At 44.6% G+C, this 22,991-nt stretch overlaps 4 protein-coding genes and 1 long non-coding RNA gene across 25 annotated transcripts in view; 4 read left to right on the top strand and 1 right to left on the bottom strand.

Moving 5' to 3' along the window:
- Nucleotides 1–223: 223 nt before the first annotated feature.
- LOC131115288 (gap junction Cx32.7 protein-like) lies at nt 224–2,772 on the top strand. Its single transcript, XM_058064389.1, has 4 exons — nt 224–457; nt 1,441–1,599; nt 1,683–1,868; nt 1,932–2,772. The coding sequence occupies exons 2-4, from the start codon at nt 1,471–1,473 to the stop codon at nt 2,514–2,516; spliced, it is 900 nt and encodes a 299-aa protein (XP_057920372.1). The 5' UTR covers nt 224–457; nt 1,441–1,470; the 3' UTR covers nt 2,517–2,772.
- Nucleotides 2,773–3,321: 549 nt separating this feature from the next.
- LOC131138578 (gap junction Cx32.2 protein-like) lies at nt 3,322–9,283 on the top strand. The gene is made up of 5 exons (XM_058088028.1): nt 3,322–3,464; nt 4,223–5,099; nt 6,831–6,877; nt 7,737–7,877; nt 8,332–9,283. Exons 2-5 carry the CDS (start codon nt 4,250–4,252, stop codon nt 8,935–8,937), a joined length of 1,644 nt encoding a protein of 547 aa, XP_057944011.1. The 5' UTR covers nt 3,322–3,464; nt 4,223–4,249; the 3' UTR covers nt 8,938–9,283.
- An 815-nt stretch (nt 9,284–10,098) lies between these two features.
- Nucleotides 10,099–15,954, bottom strand: unc93a (unc-93 homolog A). Its single transcript, XM_058064401.1, has 8 exons — nt 15,865–15,954; nt 14,829–15,010; nt 14,534–14,763; nt 11,973–12,098; nt 11,452–11,663; nt 11,205–11,340; nt 10,451–10,582; nt 10,099–10,388 (listed from the first exon to the last, which is right to left on the bottom strand). The coding sequence occupies exons 1-8, from the start codon at nt 15,952–15,954 to the stop codon at nt 10,099–10,101; spliced, it is 1,398 nt and encodes a 465-aa protein (XP_057920384.1).
- Nucleotides 13,119–16,071, top strand: LOC131115757 (uncharacterized). 2 transcript variants are annotated; one of them, XR_009123130.1, is made up of 4 exons: nt 13,119–13,372; nt 13,856–13,923; nt 14,456–14,690; nt 15,871–16,071. It is a non-coding gene; the product is annotated as an uncharacterized LOC131115757 (long non-coding RNA). The 2 variants fall into 2 exon arrangements; XR_009123079.1 differs by lacking the exon at nt 13,856–13,923.
- A 1,094-nt stretch (nt 16,072–17,165) lies between these two features.
- afdna (afadin, adherens junction formation factor a) overlaps nt 17,166–22,991 on the top strand; it is a 54,983-nt gene continuing 49,157 nt past the window's right edge. For 4 of the 20 annotated variants that reach the window (XM_058064087.1, XM_058064079.1, XM_058064095.1 and 1 more), the window contains exons 1-3: nt 20,305–20,567; nt 21,146–21,273; nt 22,710–22,948. The gene's annotated coding sequence lies outside the window, so the exon portion shown is untranslated. Of the gene's footprint in view, nt 17,262–17,847; nt 18,656–19,869; nt 19,969–20,301; nt 20,568–21,145; nt 21,274–22,709; nt 22,949–22,991 lie in introns of those variants that run through there. The other 16 variants (XM_058064206.1, XM_058064174.1, XM_058064159.1 and 13 more) reach the window with 11 other exon arrangements.

The following is a 22,991-nucleotide window of genomic DNA, read 5'->3' as shown; positions in this document are numbered from 1 at the left end:
CTGAGTAGAGGGGTGGAAAGGGGCAAAGGAAGAGGCATTTCAACTCTGGTGCACGTTGAAATAAAGGAAACATGCTTGCTCCTAGTGTCCAATCTCAAAGAGCCTATTTCTTTTTGCTTTTTGAGGCTCCACTTAGAACCTCCTTAAGATCCAGCAGTCCAAAAATGGTCTGAATTATGGCAAAACTGGTCTTCACATTTTTGCTCCGGGGTGTATACAAACTGGATGACATTTTCGCTCCACCTCCCGTCCTTCCAAAAAAGACTTCCAGACAAAATAAGGTAGACTGTTCCGGGCCTCTCACATGCGTCGCTTGAAGGTCTCCTGTTCATCGGACGGGAACCTTGCTGATAAGAAGGCCTCAAGAAGAATGGTAGAACTTCTCGCTCACTTTCTGCTGTCGTGGTCCTGCTAAGGATCGCTCCTTCATCATCCTCTTCTCACCTTGCTTTTCCAGGTAAGTGTTTGTCTAGCCTGGTTGTCATGGACACCAGATAAGCCGCATCAAATGCTGGTGTGATGATCAAGATGACGAAGATGAGATTTGTGATGTAATCATGTAGCAATGATTATTGGGCTTGTGCCGCTGCTATGTTTCATACTGGCAGTTGTTTCTGATATTGTTGGAACACTCAGCTAATTCAACTTCAAACATCTAAAATAATGCTAAAGCTAACAATAAATTATCATCCATGTTTTTCTACACAAATCCAACCTCAGGGAGAATCTACAGTTGGAATATTTAAAGTATATGCAACGTTTCAGTATGTGGAATCCAATTATGGAACAGATGGAACTTAAACACGCTAGGGGAGAACATGCAAAGCCCACACAGAGATGCCCAAGTGGGGAATAAAACCCAGGTCTTCCCCATCTCCTGACCGTGTGGCCAACATGATAACCACTTGACCACCATGCGACCCTTGTGCTGTCTCTTGTTTATCTCTATTTATTCATATTTATTTATTCTTACACTGATTCTTATTTGCGATTACTATTTATTATGACTGAAATATGGGGGGGGGGGGGGGGGGGGTTGTTGCAGGAGCTTCATTCTGCTTGTGTGTGTGTGTGTGTATGTCAGCCAAGGTTAAGGTGTCGTTTACAACAAGTGTGTGTTTTCGGACACATCATGTGCAGCTGCAACTCCTATCAGTGTGGTTTATGGCCTCCAAAATGCAACATGGGCTCACATGACCTTTGTTATTGTTAACAAAATTACAAATAAGACGACCTTGAGGCAAAAAATAAACACTTTATCTTGTGTAATGTTCTCTCTCAATGCTGATCTCAGCTCCAAGTAAAAGTACTTGATTTGCATGATTGCATGAAGTGAGGCAGTGCCCCACCAGATCCAACAGCTGGCGCTAAACAGCACTGAGAGCATTGCTGGCATATTGTGGTATTTTCTTGACGTATCACGTTGTTGTCTTGCTGAAGGGACAGGAAGCGGGCTAAGTGGCGACGGCAATGGGTGAATGGGATCTCCTGGGCCGCCTGCTGGACAAAGTGCAGAGCCACTCTACGGTGATCGGAAAAGTCTGGCTGACGGTTCTGTTTGTCTTCCGCATTCTGGTCCTGACCACCGGTGCCGAGAGGGTCAGCTCCCATCCTTCAGGAGATGGCGTAGATGATGTCAACACGGGTGGGAGGGGTTGTAACGTGGCTGTCCTGTGGCGCAGGTTTGGGGCGACGAGCAGTCCGACTTTGTTTGCAACACCAGGCAGCCCGGTTGTGAGAACGTCTGCTACGACTTGGCCTTTCCCATCTCCCACGTGCGCTTTTGGGCCCTGCAGATTATCGCCGTGGCCACGCCCACTCTTGTGTACCTCGGCTACGTCCTCCACGTCATCCACATCGAGAAGAAGGTACACAGACTCATGAAAGAATTCTACTGGTCGCTCAGCATCTAAGCAGGCTTTGTCTGCCAGGTGAAGGACAAGATGAAGAAGCAGGCAGAGCTGGATGATCAGGCCATGTTGTTCCTGAGGCGGAGCTACAAAATCCCCAAGTACACGAAGAGCGGCGGCAAGGTGAACATCCGCGGCCGCCTCCTTCGCAGCTACATCCTCCACCTGGTGGCCAAGATAGGCCTGGAGGTCTTGTTCATCTTGGGCCAGTACTTCCTGTACGGCTTCACCCTGGACCCCCGCTACGTGTGCTCCCGCTCACCGTGCCCCCACCAGGTGGACTGCTTCCTGTCCCGCCCCACCGAGAAGTCGCTCATCATCTGGTTCATGCTGGCGGCGGCGCTGCTATCACTGGCGCTCAGCGTGGTGGAGCTGCTCCACCTGTGCGGCAAGGCCGCCAAGGAGTGCATGACCAGGAGGCGGGACTACACCGTCACGCCCGTCACACCCCCGGCCTCGCACAGGAAGGCCTACGCGCTCAAGGACGAAGTGATCCAGAACCGTGTCAACCTGGAGCTGGAGGGACGCAAGTTTGGCGTCGCTGGCGGAGTTAAAGAGCTGGCTGGAAAAATGTTGCCTGGCAACACGGGGGAGGTGCATATCTGATGGGGGGGGCATCCCCCTACCAACTAGTGCTCCGTACTGTGTGACCCAATGCTTCATTTTAGCATAATGCAATCATTGTAAGCACCTTGCAATCTTATATCGATAAAGTTTCATATTCAATATCCATTCTTCTTTGACCTTTCACCTCTCTGTTGTTTTTTAATCACTTGCATATAAAAGTGTGCATACTATATACAATATTCACTATACAATTTAATTTGGGAATAAAAACCAACAAAAATCTCTTGTCTTTTTTCAGATGTAATAAAATAAACAAACATACCACTTGAATCAGGTATTGATTCACTCGAGTCACTCCGATACATCAGGAGTCTTTGCGGCGTGCTTGTGAATCATTGAATCATCTAAAGTCTTCTATCCGTGAGTTCATGAAATGGTGAGTCAGTGAATCTTGAGTCTTTTACCGTGAGTCAGTGAAACTTGAGTCTTTTACTGTTGAGTCAGTGAAACTTGAGTCTTGTACCGTTGAGTCAGTGAAACTTGAGTCTTGTACCGTTGAGTCAGTGAAACTTGAGTCTTTTACCGTGAGTCAGTGAAACTTGAGTCTTTTACTGTTGAGTCAGTGAAACTTGAGTCTTGTACCGTTGAGTCAGTGAAACTTGAGTCTTTTACCGTTGAGTCAGTGAATCTTGAGTCTTTTACTGTTGAGTCAGTGAAACTTGATTCTTTTATGCCGAGGCTATCGATCCTTCCGTGATGAACTGAATGATGAAACACGTGAGGAGAGCGTTTTGTCGTTGCCGTCAATCATTACTCTACTCTCACTCGCCGGTGCAAAGTGACACGGCTGTGGAGGGATGCGTGTTGCACAATGTGACCTCTCATCAACGCACCTCACCCGCCTCACCCTCCACCCCGCTCCAAGGTCCAGTTCAGTCTGTGCGTGGACGCCACCAGAGACAGTCCACTGGGACCCCGGGAAGTCAGGTAAGATGAGAGCGTCTGTTTATGATTTCACATATTTCAGCTGAAATCGATGTCTTACTTTAGTGGTTTCCTATGTTTTCACTTTGTTTACATGAAAAGACACACGGCTGCCCAACAGCTGCTGTCCTTCCCTGCAACACCTTTTGGCCCTGGTGCTGATACCAAGCACACAACAAAAGAGGACTGTATGCTTTTTCTGTTTTATTTTTTATATTTATTATTTATATTTATTTTATACTTTATCTTATATTTTTTATTTTTATACTTTATTTTATACTTCCTAGAAAATACAGTAACTCAAAGAATTTTTGCTACCTTGCAACTTAAGACTTGTCCTGGTCTTCGAAAGCAAAGCTCTTGTTGCTAGGCAGAATTCCCAGGGGCTGATGGTGTTTTGCCCACGGAAGTCGGATAGGTTGAAATATGTTATTTGGGCCGCCAATTAGGGCCCTAAGCAGAGTTGAACCAGGAGCCAAAATGACTGCATCACAAGCAGGGGGGTCACCATGAAAACATGACATACTGGGATTGAACTCATATGGGATTGAAGGGGCAGCAGCTGTACCATTACACTACTAGAGCACAATGGGGCCTTGTGCATTTTGGGGTGCAGGGCACAGGTTCTGCGTCTAGGGAGGGGTGACGTAAAAACGACCAAACCTTTCAGTGCTCCTCTGCTAAAGCTGCAACCTGGTTTGTCGGGTCCACCTGGTTTTCTGTGGACCCACCCATCCAATATGTCCTCTTCTTCACCCCAGATACGTGTTTGAACATCAGTACCAAAGATGGGAGACAACTGGGGGTTCTTGTCAACCTTACTGGACAAGGTCCAGTCCCACTCGACAGTGATCGGAAAGATCTGGATGACGGTGCTCTTCCTGTTCCGGATCATGGTCCTGGGTGCCGGCGCCGAGAGCGTGTGGGGCGACGAGCAGTCGGACTTCATCTGCAACACCCAGCAGCCCGGTTGCGAGAACGTGTGCTACGACTGGACCTTCCCCATCTCGCACATCCGCTTCTGGGTCCTCCAGATCATCTTCGTGTCCACGCCCACGCTGGTGTACCTGGGCCACGCCGTGCACGTCATCCACCAGGAGAAGAAGCTGAGGGAGCAGCTGGCCAGCCCCGGGGGGCCACGCCGCTTCAAGTCGCCCAAGTACACGGACGAGAAAGGCAACGTGAAGGTGAAGGGGAAGCTTCTGGGAAGCTACCTGACCCAGCTGGTCTTCAAGATCCTCATCGAGGCCGCCTTCATCACGGGCCAGTACTACTTGTACGGCTTCATCATGGTGCCCATGTTCCCCTGCTCCAGGGCCCCGTGCCCCTTCACGGTGCAGTGCTACATGTCGCGTCCCACCGAGAAGACCATCTTCATTATCTTCATGCTGGCCGTGGCCTGCATCTCCCTGCTCCTCAACGTGGTGGAGGTCTTCTACCTCCTGTGCACCAGGTGCAAGTCCAGGTCTCGCGGCCGCACGTACACCCCCGCCCAGATCCCGGTCGATCTTCCACCACCCAGGTGGCCCGGCACCGACGTAGCCCTCCAGCAGAACAAGAAGAACTTGGAGCTGGAGACCAGCCACAGCATTGGAGGAAGTCTGGACGGCGCCAAGGAGGAGAACCCCCTGGTTGGCGGCCATTAGAACTGTTAGCATGTAGCGCGTGAGTGTGTTTGGACCACATGATGTCCGGTTCTGGTTCTGGTTGTGGTTCTCCCTGTCTTAGTTCCTGAGGGACACCTGGCTTAGTACTTTGGAAACAATGAAAGTCTAATAATGGCGGAGGTGCAATAAGATATTTATGCTGATGTTTTTGGCTTGTTGATTCTTTTAACTTATTACAGGAATCACCATGATGATGATGATGATGATGATGATGATGATGATGATGAAGATGATGATGATGATGTCTTTTTTTCTATGCTGTTGGTTTTGACCAATGATTAAAGTTTGATACAAAACCAAATGTTTCATTATTAGTATGAGCATTATTCATAGCAGTAGTAGTTGTGGTAGCAGTAATAGTACTTGAATGAGTAGTACAAATAGCAGTATTTGATGTATTGGTTCATCATTTGTGGAGAGACTCATGTAGCCTCTATTACTCTTATCAGTATACATATTATGATCATTAGTAGTAGTAGTAGTAGTACTCGTGCTAGTGATAGTATTGCTATGAGTAGTCGTAATACCAATATTTTAAATTACTTCTCAATATACAATTTACTTGAGTTGAAATAGTTTCTAGAATGACTACTACTATGTTGCTACTACCACTATAAGTACTACTAATAGTAGTAAAGGTAGTATTAGTACCTCCAGTTACAAATGACTTACTCTTTATTTAAGGTGGTTTGTGGAACAACTTTTCCTACTAATAGTAGTAGTAATGTTAATGATAGTATTTTTATAATAATAGTACTAGAAATAGTTTCTGGAATGACTAGTACTACTATCATTATCATCAGTAGTAGTAGTAATCGTAGCTGTAGCAATGGTTTTAGTAGTACTAATACCATTTTTCTTGCACTAATACTAATATTAGTAGTCATGTAGTAGTAGAAATGATAGTAGTACTGCAATGTGTGATATATATGTTTATTTATGAATCAGTAATTGTGGTTTATTGACAATAGTAATATTATGAGCGGTAGTAGTAGCATTAATTGTCGTAGTATTTTATTCATGTCCTTACCAATCATTGAGATATATTTAAGGTGTCTGGAACGACAAGTACTGCATGTACAAGTACTGTATGTCCATGTAAAGTGTGATGCAATATATGAAATATTTCCTGGCTTTTCTTACTGTCGTGATTAGTGTTTCTGAAGCTATAAATCTATGATTTCCATTTGACAGATGAAATGACGGCGATGCAATAAAAAGAACCCAGAAGGTCCCCTTCAGATCAATTCCTTTGTTGGAAATAATTCCGCCTGTAAATCATTTGTTGAAATAGGAATAGCGGTGTTATAAATCTCCACGACTGCTTTGCCCTCCGTCCTCAGTCAAGGCCTTCATATTACAAATGATAGATAGAGTTAGAATAGATAGAGTTACACAATCAGCCATCAGACGGTGTACTTGTACACATCCAAACACATGAGTTGAGTACAAATACACAGATGTTTATTTTCATCTGTGAAATGGCGTCTGACACGTGGCGGTGAGAAGGACAATCATTAACCAACACAATCTCGCCGTTTGTCAGCCCAAAAATGTGTGTGCGTGGCATAAACCTACCATTTGCAGGGACAACGTGACGCCCGCACGCCTTGCGCAAGTTCATCATCTAAAGTTCAAGGCAGCAGCAGGAGGGCCGCAGCTCACCTTTGCTTTGCTTTGCTTTGCTCCTTCCGTCATTGAGGAGAACAATCAGCTGGACTGCAAACACCAACGCTGGTCCACCACAAGGTAACGAGCGTGTCTGCGGCTTTAAGGAATATTCCTACTGGTAGACGTTCCTTCACCTTCTTTGCATTCTACCTTATTTCATATTACACAGAAAATGACACAGAAGGTCAGCATGACTAGTGACACATTTTGGCATGTTGGTTCTGTCTCTGTGACTCGGACACATTTTCATTTATTATGAAGAATAAATCAGCATATGTATGTATGTATGCGTTAATGATCATATTTGTATGTTTTGTCTCACATATGGGCTGGTAGCTTCCAGGGAAGAAATGATTTCTAGTTGTTTTAACTTCCGTTGGGTGAAAATGTAAGAAATAATTACACAAATTCATCACTTGATGATTGACTTGCTGTTATAGGCGGCCCTCAGCTGGAAGAGGAAGCTTTATTCTGTATTCTGGCTAAATAGATTTCATATTTACCTTTAAGTACTATAAAATAATGGACAAAAATTGATAGGGAGGGGAAAAATGTATTCACTTTTTTGTGTTTTTTAAATATTTTTTCTATTATATTGTATTTATTTCTTTATTTCTTTATTTATTTTCATATATTTCTTTCCAAATATAGAAGAATCCATGAGGCCTCTGGCAAAGAAAGGCAAAATACGTCATAGACATAAAAAAAAACAAATTCTGTTGATTGTAAGAAGCAGGATAAAAACATGAATAGTCATGAATTTACTTATTTACATGTTTATGTATTTACCTGTTTACATATTTATGTATTTACATGTTTACGTGTTTACATATGTTGTTTCCAGTAGAAAGTGGCAGCATCATAAAACGTATGTGTGCGTGTCCAATGAATTAGACGTGTTTGTGTTGTCTCCAGTCCAAAGCCGCGTCATCGCTAGCGCACGTTGAAGATGGGCGAGTGGGGCTTTTTGGCGTCCCTGCTGGACAAAGTGCAGTCGCACTCCACCGTCATCGGGAAGGTGTGGCTCAGCGTTCTCTTCATCTTCCGGATCATGATCTTGGGAGCTGGCGCCGAGAAGGTCCACTTTACTTCTTCTGCTTCTGTACTTCTGTACTTTAACTTGGAGCGCCCCTGGTGGCAACGGGAGGGAACTACACCCTCGGTACAACACGGAAGGCGCTCCTCTCTACAGAAATGCTTTGTTTATTGTCTTTAGTTGGTTCCAGAACTTTGAAGTAGGATTCCATATTCATAACTGGAATATTTTAGTAGAGCTTAGAAAACCTTATTTTAACATTATTAGAGCCCTCTAGGCATGAAAAGTAACACCCCTATAGTCCCAGTTACACTCCTATTACTCAATTTAGTAGACATAATAACAATAATAAAAACCAAATAATAATTCCCCGCAGTGGGTATGCGTATGCTGAGCATAATCCACCTAACAGCAACATCTGACCCCCAACCGCCCCCCAGGTCCAGAGAGGAACAGCAGCATTGCCGCAGGTGACACGTTTGTTTGCTCGTTTCAGGTTTGGGGTGACGAGCAGTCCAAGATGATCTGCAACACCAAGCAGCCGGGCTGCAAGAACGTGTGCTACGACCACGCCTTCCCCATCTCCCACATCCGCTTCTGGGTGCTCCAGATCATCTTCGTGTCCACGCCCACGCTCATCTACCTGGGCCACGTCATGCACGTCATCCACAAGGAGAACAAGCTGAGGGAGGTGATGAGGAGCCCCGGCGGCAGCCCCAGCAAACTCCCCAAGTACTCGGACGAGAAGGGTCAGGTGAAGATCAAGGGCGACCTGTTGGGGAACTACATGACCTCCATCTTCTTCCGCATCGTGCTGGAGATGGCCTTCATTGTGGGCCAGTACTACCTGTACGGCTTCATCATGGACCCCAGGATCGAGTGCTCCAGGGAGCCGTGCCCCTTCACCGTGGAGTGCTACATGTCGCGGCCCACCGAGAAGACGATCTTCATCATCTTCATGCTGGTCATGTCCTGTGTCTCTGTGCTGCTCAACGTGATGGAGATCTTCTACTTGGCCTGTTCGCGCAGTGCCAGACGGAGGGCCAAGATGGGCGCCCTGGCCCTGGCCCCCCTGAACGGCGAGCGTTACACCAAAGCTTGAAGACCAGCCGAGAACTTTGAAGAACTTTGACTTTTGTAACATTTTCATGCTTTGGTTTGGCCGTCGCGTTATTGGCAGTAAAGGAAGATCAAATATATCATATCATGATATATCATATAACAATGTCTTTCAAGCACACAATCACACTGTGAATTTAAATCGACTATTTATTTCCGCCTAATAATCCTATGATAAGAAATCAGGAGCTCATAATGAATCCAGTAGCGCCCCTGGTGGTGAAAATGTGTAACTGATGTAACTTCCTGCTCCATATTGTTGCCTACTCCCTTTAATTACATTTTTTATGATGACTTGTGCTTTTGTAAAATCATTTTTTGTGTCTAAAATAACCATACAATAATAATATATGTGTGTCATTGTCATTGTTATTTTTATACTTCACATTTATTTTTTTATACTTTTATACTACCCAATGCCATAATCTTTTGTTTATCGCAGTTAGTTGCTTCAGGAGGTGAAGTAGGATTCAATATTGATAGATTAATAAACGGAATACCTTCTTAGATCGAGCACAGAAAATGCATGTCCATCTCAGCCATGGCATGATCATCTCAGCCATGGCATGTCCGTCTCAGCCATGGCATGTCCATGTCATCCATGACATGTCCATGTCAGCCATGGCATGTCCATCTCAGCCATGGCATGTCCATGTCCATTTTTTTTTCTCTACACAAAGCTTTCTAGTTCTTCCAGAATCTATTCCAGCTGTATTTCCTTAGATTTGTACTTCGTGGGCACGCCCACTCCACTGTGATTGGTCACACGACCAACCCGACTTTCTAATACTTGCTGTTGCAGTTGGAGGTAAAGCTAAGAAGCTGTCTCTCCTTCAAAATCATCACAACAGCTCATTTAAATCATTTTAATAAAATACAATTAAATAGATATTCAGAATATTACAAAAATACAAGCGGTCAGAATCAGCTGCTATTTTTTATCATTTTGACCAAAATGAAAAGAAATGAAAAAACTCAAAGAACAAAGACGTTGAGGCTGTTCTGGGGAAAAAATACAAAGAAAAAGCGGAGATGTGCAAAGGCAAACCATAAATGAACAAGATGGAGAGATGAGACAACGGAGGAACGAGGCTGAGTCCATCTTCTCCATGTTGATGATCAGCAAATCATTTTTTTCTTGTTTTTAGAGTTTTGTCTGGCAGCAAATGTTTTTCCCGTCCATTGCGACCTTCTCCTTGTGGCTCTCGTAGGCGCTCTCCTCCACGGGCGGCGTGGGCCGCTTGTGCTCGTAGTACTCCACCACGGGGTAGGTGACGGCGGTGAGCAGCAGGACGGACAGCAGGATGTAGAGCTTGTACTCCAGGCACAGGAAGGTGCTGTAGGCGAAGGCGATGACGAAGCCCAGCGACTCCCACATGCGGTAGTTGGCGAAGGCCGCCTCCTTGTCGCGGGGGAAGAGGATGCCGTACAGAGCTATGGGAGCAACATCCGCTTATCAGCCGGTCGTTTGGCGTGAAGGTCTGACATGTTCTCACCGTTGGTCTGCGTCTGCCAGATAGCGTCAGCCATCCCCCACAGAGCAGGAAACACAAAGAAGACCCCCAGCTGGTCCGGGTGGGGCCTCCAGTACAAGAGGGCCATGATGCAGGAGAAGTTGGCCACGGCAGCTGCAGAGCAACCGGCAACCCGGGTGAGAACATCCCAAATCTTATTGTACGGGGGGGGGGGGGGGTCCTTTCCAGGCAGGTTTGTCACGCTTGGATGTTTGGGATCATCAACCAAATGTCAACATAACTCAACACTTTTGAAGTCAAACGTTTATTATTAAGGGATGCTCAGTGGCCAGGCCAAAACGGCTTGCATGGCAGAGTTCCAAGACCAAAACCACTTCTGAACAAAAGAACATGAAGGCTGGTCTCCATTTGGCCAGAAAACATCTAAATGATCCCCAAGACCTTTGGGGAAATACTTCCCTTTTTGGAAGGTGTGTGTCCCATTACATGGGGCGTAAAAGTAACGTTTCAGAGCAACGGTAAAATATGGTGGTGGTAGTGTGATGGTGTTTTGCTGCTTCAGGACTTGGAAGACTTGCCGTAATAAATGGAAGCATGAATCCTGTCTCGCAATTGAAAGCAACTTTTTCTTCTCCCTTAGTAATAAAACGTTTGATTCCAAAAGAGCAGTTTGTGTTGAGTTGTGTTGTCATTGACTCATATTCATATTTGCTTGATGATATGGAACATTTAAGTGTGACACCATCCCACATCTTGGGGTGGAGGACTCCCTTACCCAGAAGGAAGAGCGCCGCCCTCCCGGTGTAGCGAGCGAGTCTCCCGAAGAGGAAGGAGCAAAGGGAATTGGACGCTCCGAAACACATCATCACAAAGCCCACGTAGTGGATGCCCAGCGCGCACGTCACGTAGTTCTGTGATGAGGAAGCACTAACGCCGCTTTATTCACATCCACACCATACCCATCATTCGCTCCTAGGGTTAGGAGCCCCACCACAGGATGAAGGTGGAGCGCCGCGGCGTACCTTAGTGTACTCGCCAGCGAGAAAGCTCTGCTCGAAGCCGCTGTACATGGTGAGCGGGATGAGCGTCAGCAGCCTCCAGTCCTTCAGCAGGCGGAACGTGGCCAGGAAGGTGTGCCAGAATGGCTCCCGGTTGCCACGGAACTGGCTGGTCTGTTCCCGGTCGATGTTGTCCAGGAAGATGGCCACGATCAGCATGGCCAGCACGCCCACGCCTGTCACGGGTCATCACAGGACAGATAATCTGATTGGCAAGCGTATCAACGCCGCACAATCTGATAAGATAAGAGTCGGATAAAATATTGAGAGGTGATGTGTGGATGATTGTGTACTTTGGATTGTGGTGTCCGCTTGGCGTCAACATTAGAAGCATTTATCGAGCATTTGACGCCAATCGTTACCTGCCCCAAAGTCGCACGTGTCTCGCTAGGAAACGAGGTGCACGCGGCCCGCTGAAGGACCGGTTACCATGGTTACAGATACTTTATCATCTTCAGCCTCAGGGTGACAGATGTCGGTGTTACCGATGTAGCAGCCGACGAGGGTCCACACCAGTTTCTGGGCAGGCCTGCTGGTGGTGCTGTTGGACGTGATGTTCAGGCCGCAGTCGGCCGCCCCGCAGGACCGCAGCTGCTCGTCCGAGATGTCAGCTGGGCACCACGAGAGACAAGAGAGGCATTTTGACGTCAGCGATGCTTTTAGTGTAACTGACATGCGTGATGACGGCGTGGGGACCCCGGCTAGCGGTCACGTGACCTTGCTTGACCTTGCCCGGTATCGTCGGTGCTGATAAGATGAGGAATATCAGCACCATAAACTAGCATGTCATCGCTACACAACTCTTAAAACTCAACCTCGCCCGGTCTTCAATCTTTCCCAATCTTTCTTCAAGCCCCAAATGGACACTCATTAACTTTTAGGGGAAGATGTGCTGATTCAGCAAACTTGGCTTCAGTTTGTCAACAAATCAACAAATGGGACGGCATGTGTGTGTGTGAGTGTGTGTGTGTGTGCGTGTGAATAATGTCATTTTAGCAGCATCAGGTTGAAATATTAAAGACAAACTATGTTTTTAAATAAATTATATTATGAGAAATAAAGAAAACAGGATACATTTGTAATTTGGGGAAAATGATGACGAGGGAAAAATGTAATTTTGGTAGCAGAGTTTTAAAAGAAAAAAAGCAACAGCAGAAATTGAAAAACAGCTGTAATGTTACGAGAATAAAGACAAATATTACGAGGGAAAAATCGTATTCTAAGAAGGAAAAAAGTGAAATTTTTCAAAGAATAAACTCGTAACATTATGAGGGAAAATAATGTTATAATGTCTACTTGTCATCTTGCAAGTAGACACTAGATAGCAGCAAAAGCACATACGCTGAACCCATTGTTAATTACTCAATATGCAGTAAAGGAGAGGGTTATTTTAGTTCAGTGGAAGCTTAAAAAACTGGGGGTGGGGGTCAGGAGGGGGTGGGGGGGGGGGTTGATGGGAAACTATTAAACAGGAGGGCGACGGATAAGAAGGGCAATAAAACCAAAACAAAACAGTGAGTTCCCCTGGGAAAAGGGAGCGATTGACAGGTCTGCAATCTGACAAGGGGAGATGTTTCCCTCTGGTGGCTGTCTGCTGTAAGTGCCACACATCAACGCAGGTTGGAGGTTGATTGGCTGGGGTGGTTGGTTCTATTCCTGGTAGTTGTGTGCTATAGAAATTGTGTGCTATAGCTCCAGGATTCCTAGATTTATGACCCGGTGCTTTAATGCAACGGGTCGCTCCTAAGTGTCCATTCTCTTTTGCTGCTCTCAGCGCAGCTCCCATTTACGACACTAGCTGGGCACATGAATGCACCAGGGCAGCAGCGCGGGATTCAGAGTTGTCGTAACTTTTGATGTCCAAATAACAGTATGGCTTATAAACGTGAGTAACCTGCTTATTTCTCATTCCTTCAATGTTTGTAGCGTCATATTAGAGTGTTGGGATTCAGCCGCCGAGCGGGTGGCTAACTGCTGAGCTAAGTTAGCCATTGCCACTATTTCATGCTATTGTTAGCATGCTAGCATTGAGTGTGTTTAGTGTACTGCTAATAGGGAGATGTTATGTTGCTAACTGCTAGCTTTATAAGCATTGCCGTAGGGCAGATGAATATCATGAATTATTCATAATAACACATACTCGTTAAAGGCAAATTATTTGAGAAGTGTGTATCAAACTGGCAGCCCTTCGCATTCATTAGTACACCCAAGAAGTTGCTCTCGGTTTCTAAAAGGAAAAAAAAACAATAACTGAATATTCTTGTAACTCAATTTGTAACCCTTAACGCTATGTACATTTTACTCCATCCCAGAAAATGTGAATTCATTTAAAATGACATTTTAAATGAATTCCGCTTATCCTCACTAGGGTCACGTGGGTATGCTGGAGCCTATCCCAGCTGACGTCAGAGTATTAAATAAACCAGTGTTAAACAGGTAAATAGATTTTAACATGTGTGCTATGTCGTAACTTGATTTTGCCGCTGTTAATACATATACACATAATACAAATATACATAAACTTGCCCTGTAATTGATCTTGCCTTCAATAAAATACGGGGAAATGGGCGACATGGTGATTAATCACGATTAATTAATGTGAAAATGTGAAGTCATAATTACTTGTTTATAATTTTTGATTCATTTACCAAAAAAGCAAAGAAAAGCAGCCCAAGAAAATAGAATAAAGTCAAAATATTGAGAGAAAAAAGTCAAAATAATGTCATTTTGATTTGAAACAGGATTGAAATATTCAAAGAAATAAGAGAACAAAACGAAGCATCAAGTTGTAATTTTTTGTAAATTAGGTTGGGATAAAACGTGAGATAAAATATGAGGAGGATGAAGTCCAAATGTATTATTGGGAGAATAAAACCTACATTTAATTTTAAAAATACATTAAGCCTAAAGGAATGAGAAGCCACACTACTAATATTATGGGCAATAATCCTTTCTAAATCCATTTTAGACCTGAGCAGGACGCCCTGAAGCATTTTCCACCGCATGTGTTTGGGGTGTCAGCGTGTGTTTGGGCGTCACTCCCTACCTATGTTGGTGTCCTGGCCAAAGATGAGCGAGGACATGAGGTTCCCCCACACGGCCGAGGACTGGAAGATGAAGAAGAAGATGCCAAAGTACTGGTTGATGACGTCCGAGCCCTTCTTGCCCTCCTTGGCTGCCTGCACGTTGCCGGAGATGGTCAGGTAGGTGCACTTGGCCGACCAGAGAGGCGAGCCCCCCAAGCCCAGGATGATGGAGGTGGGGATGAGGGTGTACCTAAGGGCGGGAGCGTCTGACTGAGGCTGCTGGACTCCCACGTCTGGATGAGACCGGCTTCTTACCAGCCCGGGTAGAGGTTCCCAAAGGAGTAGGACACGTAGCACGCCATGCCGGCCACGATGGTCCACTTACAGCCCAGGTTCTTGATCATGATGGGTGGCAGAAACATGGAGGAGATGATGATGGAGGCGTAGATGACGCTCAGCGACGTCACGCCCATCCCCTCCTCCGCGTTCAGGCTGCTCTGCACGGGGAGAGGTTCGGGGAAGCTGCTTGAGGTTGAGGGGGTTGACTCAACGTCTTACTCAACCTGCGCTCTATTTTCAGGTTTTTATCCCCACCGCTTCGAGACTTCCACTGGAAGCGCTACCTTTCTCACCATTATTGCAGCACACAGTACTTACTGGTACTTGACTTGGAAAGTATTAGAGAATACTCAGAATAGAAGAAATACACTGGCAGGCTGAATTTACATCACAAAACACAACTCATTGATTCAATTCAACTCATTCATTCATGATGAATTCACTTTGAAAAGAACTGCATTATTTTTACAATTATTACAAATATTTACAGAGTTTTATTGACGATAAAAGAAATAGAAATATTTGTAAAGATATTGACTGGAGTATATCTTATTTAGAACGAGAATTTAAAAATTGAAATAAAAACAGCAATATCAGAATAAAATATTGCTGTAACAAATAATATAAATAAATCAAAGCATTGATATTTTAGTCACTTTTATTTATTACTCAATTTACTTAAAAAAAGATGTATTACATTTTATTTAGAAAATAAACTGAAATAAAATGAAAATAATTGTATAATAAAATAAATATCACTGTAATGATTAAAATCAATAATTGATAACAAATAATGATGAATAAAACCGGCTAAAATGGTCGTTTTTTTAAACATTAATATTAATTTCATTTATTTAAAGACTGATATATTAAATTTGATTTTTTTTACTTTTACAATTTAGCAAATGTTTTTGACCACTTAAATGAATGACGTTTACGTGACGAAGGATCAATTACATTTGGAGAAAAGATGCATCTAGTTGATGAATATTCTTATGACGCTGGCGTTTACCTGCAGGCTCTGCAGACCTCCATACGCTGTGAAGAGCGACAGGAAGCCGAGAGAAACCACAAACACGTTCTTGAAGTTGCGGCTGATCATGGCTGCCGGACTGAAGGGAAAAAGAGAAGACCAGGAAAGGTTGTCTCATCAGAGGAGCCTCCCTGCCGCCGAGTCAAGGCTCTTGTGTGATGAAACACGCTACAAACGTACTTTACAGGCAAGACCTGCGAGCAAAGTCCAAGTGTGACACACACACACACACACTGACAGTACAGTATAGTACAGTACAGTACTATATATGATCTTTGATCCTCGGTACAATCTCTTCAAAACCTGACCATTTGCTTCCTTTGTGTTGCTGACAATGATAATACACGTTTCTACCTGACTGACTCCACTTTACATTCAGGATGGTGTCAGTGGTCTTGGCGGGGAGGGGGGTCATGGTTCCCTACAGGAGCAGTGGCAAAGGGCAAAGGTTTACGACAAGTTATTCCAAGGGCGTTCACCACATCGCCGTCTGTTTGTTTTCTTTGACGCCACTGTTTGTGGCGACGTTTGCTCACAGAAATGAGACAATCACAGCCATCCTATTTACCAGAATACACCAACATCACACGGTACCGTGCTTTTAGCATGGTTGCTACATCAGATGGTTCACGTCAGAAAACTAATGTGCAGAATGACCCCAAGAGTGCAGCCATGACGCATCCAAGAGGTCACAAAAGACCCCACAACAACATCCAAAGAAATACAGTGGTGTAAAAAAGTATAAAAATGTAATTTTACTTGAAGAAAGTCAAAATATTACAACAAGAAGAATGGCATGGCATTATGAGGAAAACATGTTTGCAAAATAGAGTTGAAATGTTTTTTAAAAGTTGGAATATTGTATGAATATTGAGGATGCGCCTGCATCATCTGCCTTGCAAGGCAGCAGCTGTACCATGACACCATCAGGAAGTGAAGAGGTGAATTTTGAATGCGGCCTGCTGCCAATCATTGTGTTCATGAGAAGCAGCTTCCCATTCCCGAGGTGGAAGGCCATCTAAGCGTTATCAGCAATCATAAGGTGATAATCGCTATGACAGTGACTGGATGATGAAGCACAAATTGACTTTGACCACTCGGAATAAAAAGCTATTGTAAACCTTACAACAGGAAATCCTCTCTGATTGGTTCATTAGTGCTTCCAGGGTGAGTGTTGATTGGCTGGAGCCTTGGGCAGGCGGGTGCTGTGTTTTGTTTGTTTGTTTGGGCAGACACGGTTGTCCACTTGGTTGAAAACGTCCTTCCTGTTGTTGCAGTGGAGAACATTAAAGATGGCCGCCACCCAGCAAAAGACCAAGGTCGCCCTCTAGTGGCTGAAAACAAGAGCACAGGGATGACGTGTCCTCTCCTCTTAGGTAACTCGTGACTTTGTTTCATTCTTTACTTTTGAACAACATTTGTTTCTTTAAAAGTTTAAAATGTTCCCCTTTTCCACACCACTGTACGTTTGGTCTTGTCTGGAAAGTAACGTTGTAGTGTATGCCCGTCAGGTAAAACCCAGTTAAAGCAGGTTGTTTCTTGCTCATCCTCATCCAGACGCTGACCCGAGTGACTGCTGATGGAAAACAAAGCTAAGACACTTAGTTTCTCAAGCGTGCTCACTTCCTTCCTCCAGGCTGACTTTTCTCAGCCAATCCTGCGGCGCTTTCATACAAATCCCTCCTGGAATGTCAAACCCACATGAGAACCACAGCTCATTTGGCCCCCAAAAGACTTCATCCTCATCCTTGTTGGACTCAACATGCCGGCGGCCATCTTTTTTCAAATCCCACAGTTGTCGACTGCTTTTACTGGGCAGGAAATGACAAAACCTGAATGTGTCTGACAAAGTCTAAAAAGTAGACTTGACAAGTCTTACCATATGACCAACACGGAATTAGAATTTGATGAAAATATCTTTCTTTTCATAGATTTTATTCTGTTTCATCTCATTTTCTTAAGCTTCTGAAACAAGTGTGGGAAGAAATCAGCTCTACTCTACCAACAAGAAGGATGAGCAAGAACAACAGAATGAAGAAATAAACAAAAGGTATAAATATCTTTGTTGAAGTCATCTTTTTTATACATCATGTTTGCAGGGGGGCTGCACAGCTCTGAGAAGCCCATTCTTTGGTTTATTGATAGTATTTTCTGATGGGCCATAGAGGAGGCATACGTGTCCTACTGCATATGATACATCAAGTATTGAGATGATGACTGAGGTCATGTTGGAGTAAACGGGCTGTGTCTCATTGCTGGGGCGTGTGTCCTGGTGTGGCTCGTGAAAATACACGATGGTCACCCGAACAAACTTAAGACTTGTTTGTGCAAGAAAATCTTGACTAAAATATCCTCCCGCTTTGACTAAACATGTTTGGTCGGCTGACCGCACGGCAGCTGCTGCTGGCGTCATTCTGGTCAACATCAGCCTCAAACCTCATTGCCTTTGCGGCAGCCAATGTGGGTGCCATATGTCAACATGCGCTATATGCCTAGCATGTCCCGGGCTAAGCGAGGGCCACATAGCGAAAAGGGAAAGGGTGCAAGTTGGCCACTTATATATTTTGGAGGGCAGTGTCATGATGTCTACTTGTTTTGGTCTGCTGCCCCCTGTTGTCTCTTTTCTGTCCTGCAGCGAAGCCCTGCCTTGTTCCCCTGGTCTGCACACCTTTGCCCATCAGCCATTAGGCCTTCATGTACCAGTCCACTTCCATTGTTGCCTCGTCCTGTCTCTCTGCCTAGTAACTCCTATTTTGGCTGCCTCCTGTCTGTAAGTAGTTGAGCCACTTTGTAATACTTATTTACTACTTTGTACTCTTTTCTTTGTACTCTCAGCTTCCCTGTGACCTTCTGTCACTGGCATCTTATGTTGTACTTAGTTTTTCCTCCTCTGTTAGCGCCCTTGGTTTATTATTGAATACTTTTACTACATTTTCCTTGGTCTCAGCTCTGGGGTCCTCAACACCTGGCACGAGTGCTAGCACATGTAGATACCGTATGCTAAGAATATTTTGGAGGAAAACACTGCATCTCTGCTTTTTCACGATTATTACTATCAGCTTCCCTCTTTGCTCATTTTGGCCCATTTTTGCGAGATTTTAAACATTTTCAAAATGTTCATGGTAAAGGTGCTTGGACAGTAATTAGACAGTAAAGGAGTACAAGCTGCCTGAAAGAAGAACGTGGATGCTTTCATGGATATTTTATTATTTTATTTTCGTCATGGGGATGAATCCACGTGAGACCATACACTCATCATCGACGCCATTCTCTTACTTTCTCTAACGTCTGCATTTCTTCCTCACAATGTGTACACTTGACACTTTATGCACGTGAGTCGCACACCGCTGAACCAGGCAGCATTGCTGTGTTGTTCGGTGTGTGTGTGTGTGTGTGTGTGTGCGTGTGTGTGTGATCGAGGCAGACAGTACATTGCTGACACAGTGCATCACTGCTGTTGTTCCCAGCAGCACAATGGACAACAACATACAGAGATGCTGAGCATGACACTCTGCCGCTTTATGGGGCTCCATCGCTCACACACACGCACACACACACACTCTCACACACACACACTCTCACACACACAGCTTGATTGTAATAGATGGAAAGACATGACAAAGGTTCTCTCCATAGTGACTACTCTCCCATTTCATTCATTCATTGTATTTTGTGAAGAGGACAATACCGTAGACCAGGGGTGTCCTAACTTTTTCCAGCGAAGGTCACATCGTGAAACAGGAAAGGCACTTGCACTTGCTACTTTGATATTTTGTTACACAATGCAGACATGTATGATTCTATGATGAATCCTCTCTAAAGAATGACTTCAACTTTTATTCTTTACCTCTTTCACTCTGAAATGACATGACTGTGCTCCTCATAATATAAACATGAGATTTTCTAATTTGATGACTTTTTTTTTGATAATTTGCCCTAGCCTTGTAAAATGACTGCTCTTTTCTGCTTTTTTCTTCTTAAAAGATATTTTTGACTCAAGCATGCTGGTGGTAGAGTCCTGGCCTCAGGGGGCTGCACGAATGGCGCCGGGCCTGAGGGAGCTGCGGTTGACTGTGAGGGAAGGTGAATTCCAACATGCAGTGTGATGTTGATGGGACAGGTGTGCCTTCAGTTGGCCACAATAAAAGGCCACTCCACAGTGTGCATTGTGGGCCAAGAGCCAACGGTGTTGTTGCGTCGTGTCAATAACTGAGTAGAACTCAAGTGGAGGAAGGAAGCGTGAAGACACCGAGAAAAGAAACGTAAAACAGATCCATGAATTATTCAACTCTCACTTTGTCTGCTCCTCATTTATCTGGCTCTCCTCTCTGCTCTCCTGCACTCCAACAGCCGCATTCTCCTCTCCTGTGTGTGTGTGTGTGTGTGTGTGTGTACTGTACAATAGTGACTCATACACACTCACACACACGCACACTAAGCCGGTAATTAAAGAAGCAAAATAACATCCTTCCACGGCAGCCGAGCACTGTGGGAAACGTAGGTGGCTCCCGTTGTCTTTCTTTCAGGGATGGCAGACGGAGAGCAGGAGTGTTTCTCTTTCACCTCCTTAGGAAAGCGTCTTCTTGTTTTCATCAACATCCGCTTGGGGGACTGGATGGTGCATCACGCCAGCTCGGACGACCAACGCACGAGTCAAACATGAAACCCACTATCCGCACGGGGTTGGTTGTGACGGCCTTTCCATGACAATGGAATACAAATCAATGACCTTTACATTTGAAACATTCAAATAATCAGGAAATAATTATTCGCCTTTGCCCTAAAATCCCCCAGATTGACAGCCAATCACGTGTCGTTATGACAGCATTTCAATTCAATTCATTAAAATAATGACGCAAAATGTACTTGATTTTGGCCTAAAATCCCCCAGATTGTTATGATAGCGTTTCAATATAAAAAAAAATCAACTAAATTAGAAAAAACAATAGACATTTCAAACAAGTTAAAATAACTACATTATGACATTAAAATAACATTACAGTATTTGTTTGTTTGTCCCAAAACTCACCACACTGACACCGACCTGCTGAAAAGTACAATTATTATTCATATTATTAGTGGTAGTATTATTATGCCAGTCAGATGACCCATTTTGCCTAAGCGGGTTTGTTTTAGTTTTGGGGTCACGGTCGGGGTCGGGGTTAAAAACCATCCGTTCAGCTGCACCAATGAGGTGTGAGTGCGACTCAGCCGGCTTGTTCTCCTTCAAGTGTGATTATTCACATGAACGTCTCCCCAGCAGGCAGGCGTGACCGATGTGGGGTTTAAAACCGGTCTGACTGGGCCAGCACGCCGGCTAGAAGCAGCTGATGTCACCTGGATCAACATGTGGGCGTGGCCTCCTGTGTCGTCACTCTGACTTCATTTGTAAGTATTTTGAGAACATGGCCCCTACAGTAGGCTAGTTATTACTATGACGTCTTTAAATTATTGCTGTATTATCATTACTACCATCGAGGTGTATATATATATATATATATATATATATATATATATATATATATATATATATATATATATATGTACTATTTCAGATGGACTTGGTATTGTCGTATAGTGTAAATAAATGTTATAATTTCCTTGTTTGATATAATGTATCTTAATGATTTATTCACCAGTGGGATCCAAGATGTAAAGTAGCCTTTGGGCTCATTTAAATGTATTTTTAAAATGAATATATAGTGGATAAAAACTAAAACCATGGAAAGTCCGTGTACACGGCAGCGAATCCATGCTAGCAAATTCCTGCAAAGACAAGACGCCAGGCTTCAGCAGGAGGAACGAAGAGGAAGGATTAGGAGGAGGTTCAAGTTGAGGCCACAAGGCTTTTTGTCACTCATCTTCTCTTTTCAAAGCGTCCAAATGAAAGAACCCCCCCCCGTGCCCTCGACCAGACAAGACGTGTGACATCAATGGCGGCGCACTCCTTCCAACCTCATCCGGGCCGCGTCACGTCTTCCTCTTTCGTGGTGGACATGTGGCGTACGCCTCACTGACTCCAGCGGCCTTTCATGATGATAGGGCAGACCCCAGGGCTCAGGAACACACGGACCACACAGACGTGGTTGCTGCCCCCCCCCCCCCCCGAAAGGTCACTCCAGTCAATGTAGCATGACGACAACATGGCTGCACGAGTTTCACTTCTTTTTACACTTCATAATCCCGTCACAACGTGATGAATGCTTTCAGATGGCAACACGTTACTTCCCTTTGCCTTATTCCCAGTGGCAGGGGTGCTCGAAGTGTGGCCCGTTCTGAAAATACAATTTAACAAGAAAAGTTAAGAAATATCAGCACAAATCTACTGCTACAGAAAAGAAAGCCCAAATACGATGATGAAGTTGTAATCTAACAAGAAAAAGTCCTAATTGTCCAAGAATAAGGTCATGTCACGAGGGACAAGGGCCGCCACCACTCAGCGCCAGTCCATGAAGTCAGCCTTTGTCGCTCGCAGACGGTGACAGCCAGGCAAATACAAAAGCTCCCATAGAACACGTTGTGGCGTCAACACACACACACACACACACACACACACACACAGAATGTCCTACCACTGGACGCCACCACCATCACACCTCCACCTTATCACAAACATGCAGCCACTACACTCAAATGAAACATAAACAGGGTTGTTCTTCAGCAGGATGTCTTGTGTAGTTTGTAGATTGCAGTTTGTAGATTTAGATCAAAACAAATATGGCAAACAGCAGTCTGGGTGCCAAGTTATTCCCAACACAAACACACAAACAGAACAACCAAACCAGCAAAATCCCAACATGTTGCATTCTTTCATTTGTCACCAGGTGGGCCTGGCTGGAGAACCCATTGGTCTAGTTTGGTCTGGTATCACGCGTGTCGTCTTCAAGCTCAGCTGTGACGTGTTCGATCCCACTGAGCTTCTCGGCTGATTAAAAAGAAAGATCTTCCTCCTGGAGTTTGCCATCACGAGTAGGCTGAGGATTACGGCGGCTGGCGGTTCAAAGTGAAGTCTGCCTAAATCTAAAATTAGAAAGAGCAGCCTTGCTTGTGTGTGACGTTGGTGGTGAGTCACGCTTCCAATTGCAACCTTCAATAAAGTCATCATT

Source organism: Doryrhamphus excisus, chromosome 1 (genome assembly GCF_030265055.1).
Source record: "Doryrhamphus excisus isolate RoL2022-K1 chromosome 1, RoL_Dexc_1.0, whole genome shotgun sequence".
Classification (NCBI taxonomy): Eukaryota; Metazoa; Chordata; class Actinopteri; order Syngnathiformes; family Syngnathidae; genus Doryrhamphus; species Doryrhamphus excisus.
The sequence above is the reverse complement of the archived record's forward strand: the minus strand, read 5'-3'. Positions and strand labels throughout refer to the sequence as shown.

Excerpts from the sequence above, each read along its gene's own strand:
- unc93a (XM_058064401.1), bottom strand. The coding sequence starts at position 15,954 with ATGATCAGCCGCAACTTCAAGAACGTGTTTGTGGTTTCTCTCGGCTTC. Across the intron at positions 14,764-14,828 it reads GGGAACCTCTACCCGGGCTG|GTACACCCTCATCCCCACCT; the intron begins GTAAGAAGCCGG and ends TCCCGCCCTTAG. Across the intron at positions 10,389-10,450 it reads CTGGCAGACGCAGACCAACG|CTCTGTACGGCATCCTCTTC; the intron begins GTGAGAACATGT and ends TTGCTCCCATAG.
- LOC131138578 (XM_058088028.1), top strand. The coding sequence starts at position 4,250 with ATGGGAGACAACTGGGGGTTCTTGTCAACCTTACTGGACAAGGTCCAG. Across the intron at positions 5,100-6,830 it reads GGAGAACCCCCTGGTTGGCG|GAGAACAATCAGCTGGACTG; the intron begins GCCATTAGAACT and ends TCCGTCATTGAG. Across the intron at positions 6,878-7,736 it reads CAACGCTGGTCCACCACAAG|CGCACGTTGAAGATGGGCGA; the intron begins GTAACGAGCGTG and ends CGTCATCGCTAG.
- LOC131115288 (XM_058064389.1), top strand. The coding sequence starts at position 1,471 with ATGGGTGAATGGGATCTCCTGGGCCGCCTGCTGGACAAAGTGCAGAGC. Across the intron at positions 1,600-1,682 it reads TGACCACCGGTGCCGAGAGG|GTTTGGGGCGACGAGCAGTC; the intron begins GTCAGCTCCCAT and ends CCTGTGGCGCAG. Across the intron at positions 1,869-1,931 it reads TCATCCACATCGAGAAGAAG|GTGAAGGACAAGATGAAGAA; the intron begins GTACACAGACTC and ends TTTGTCTGCCAG.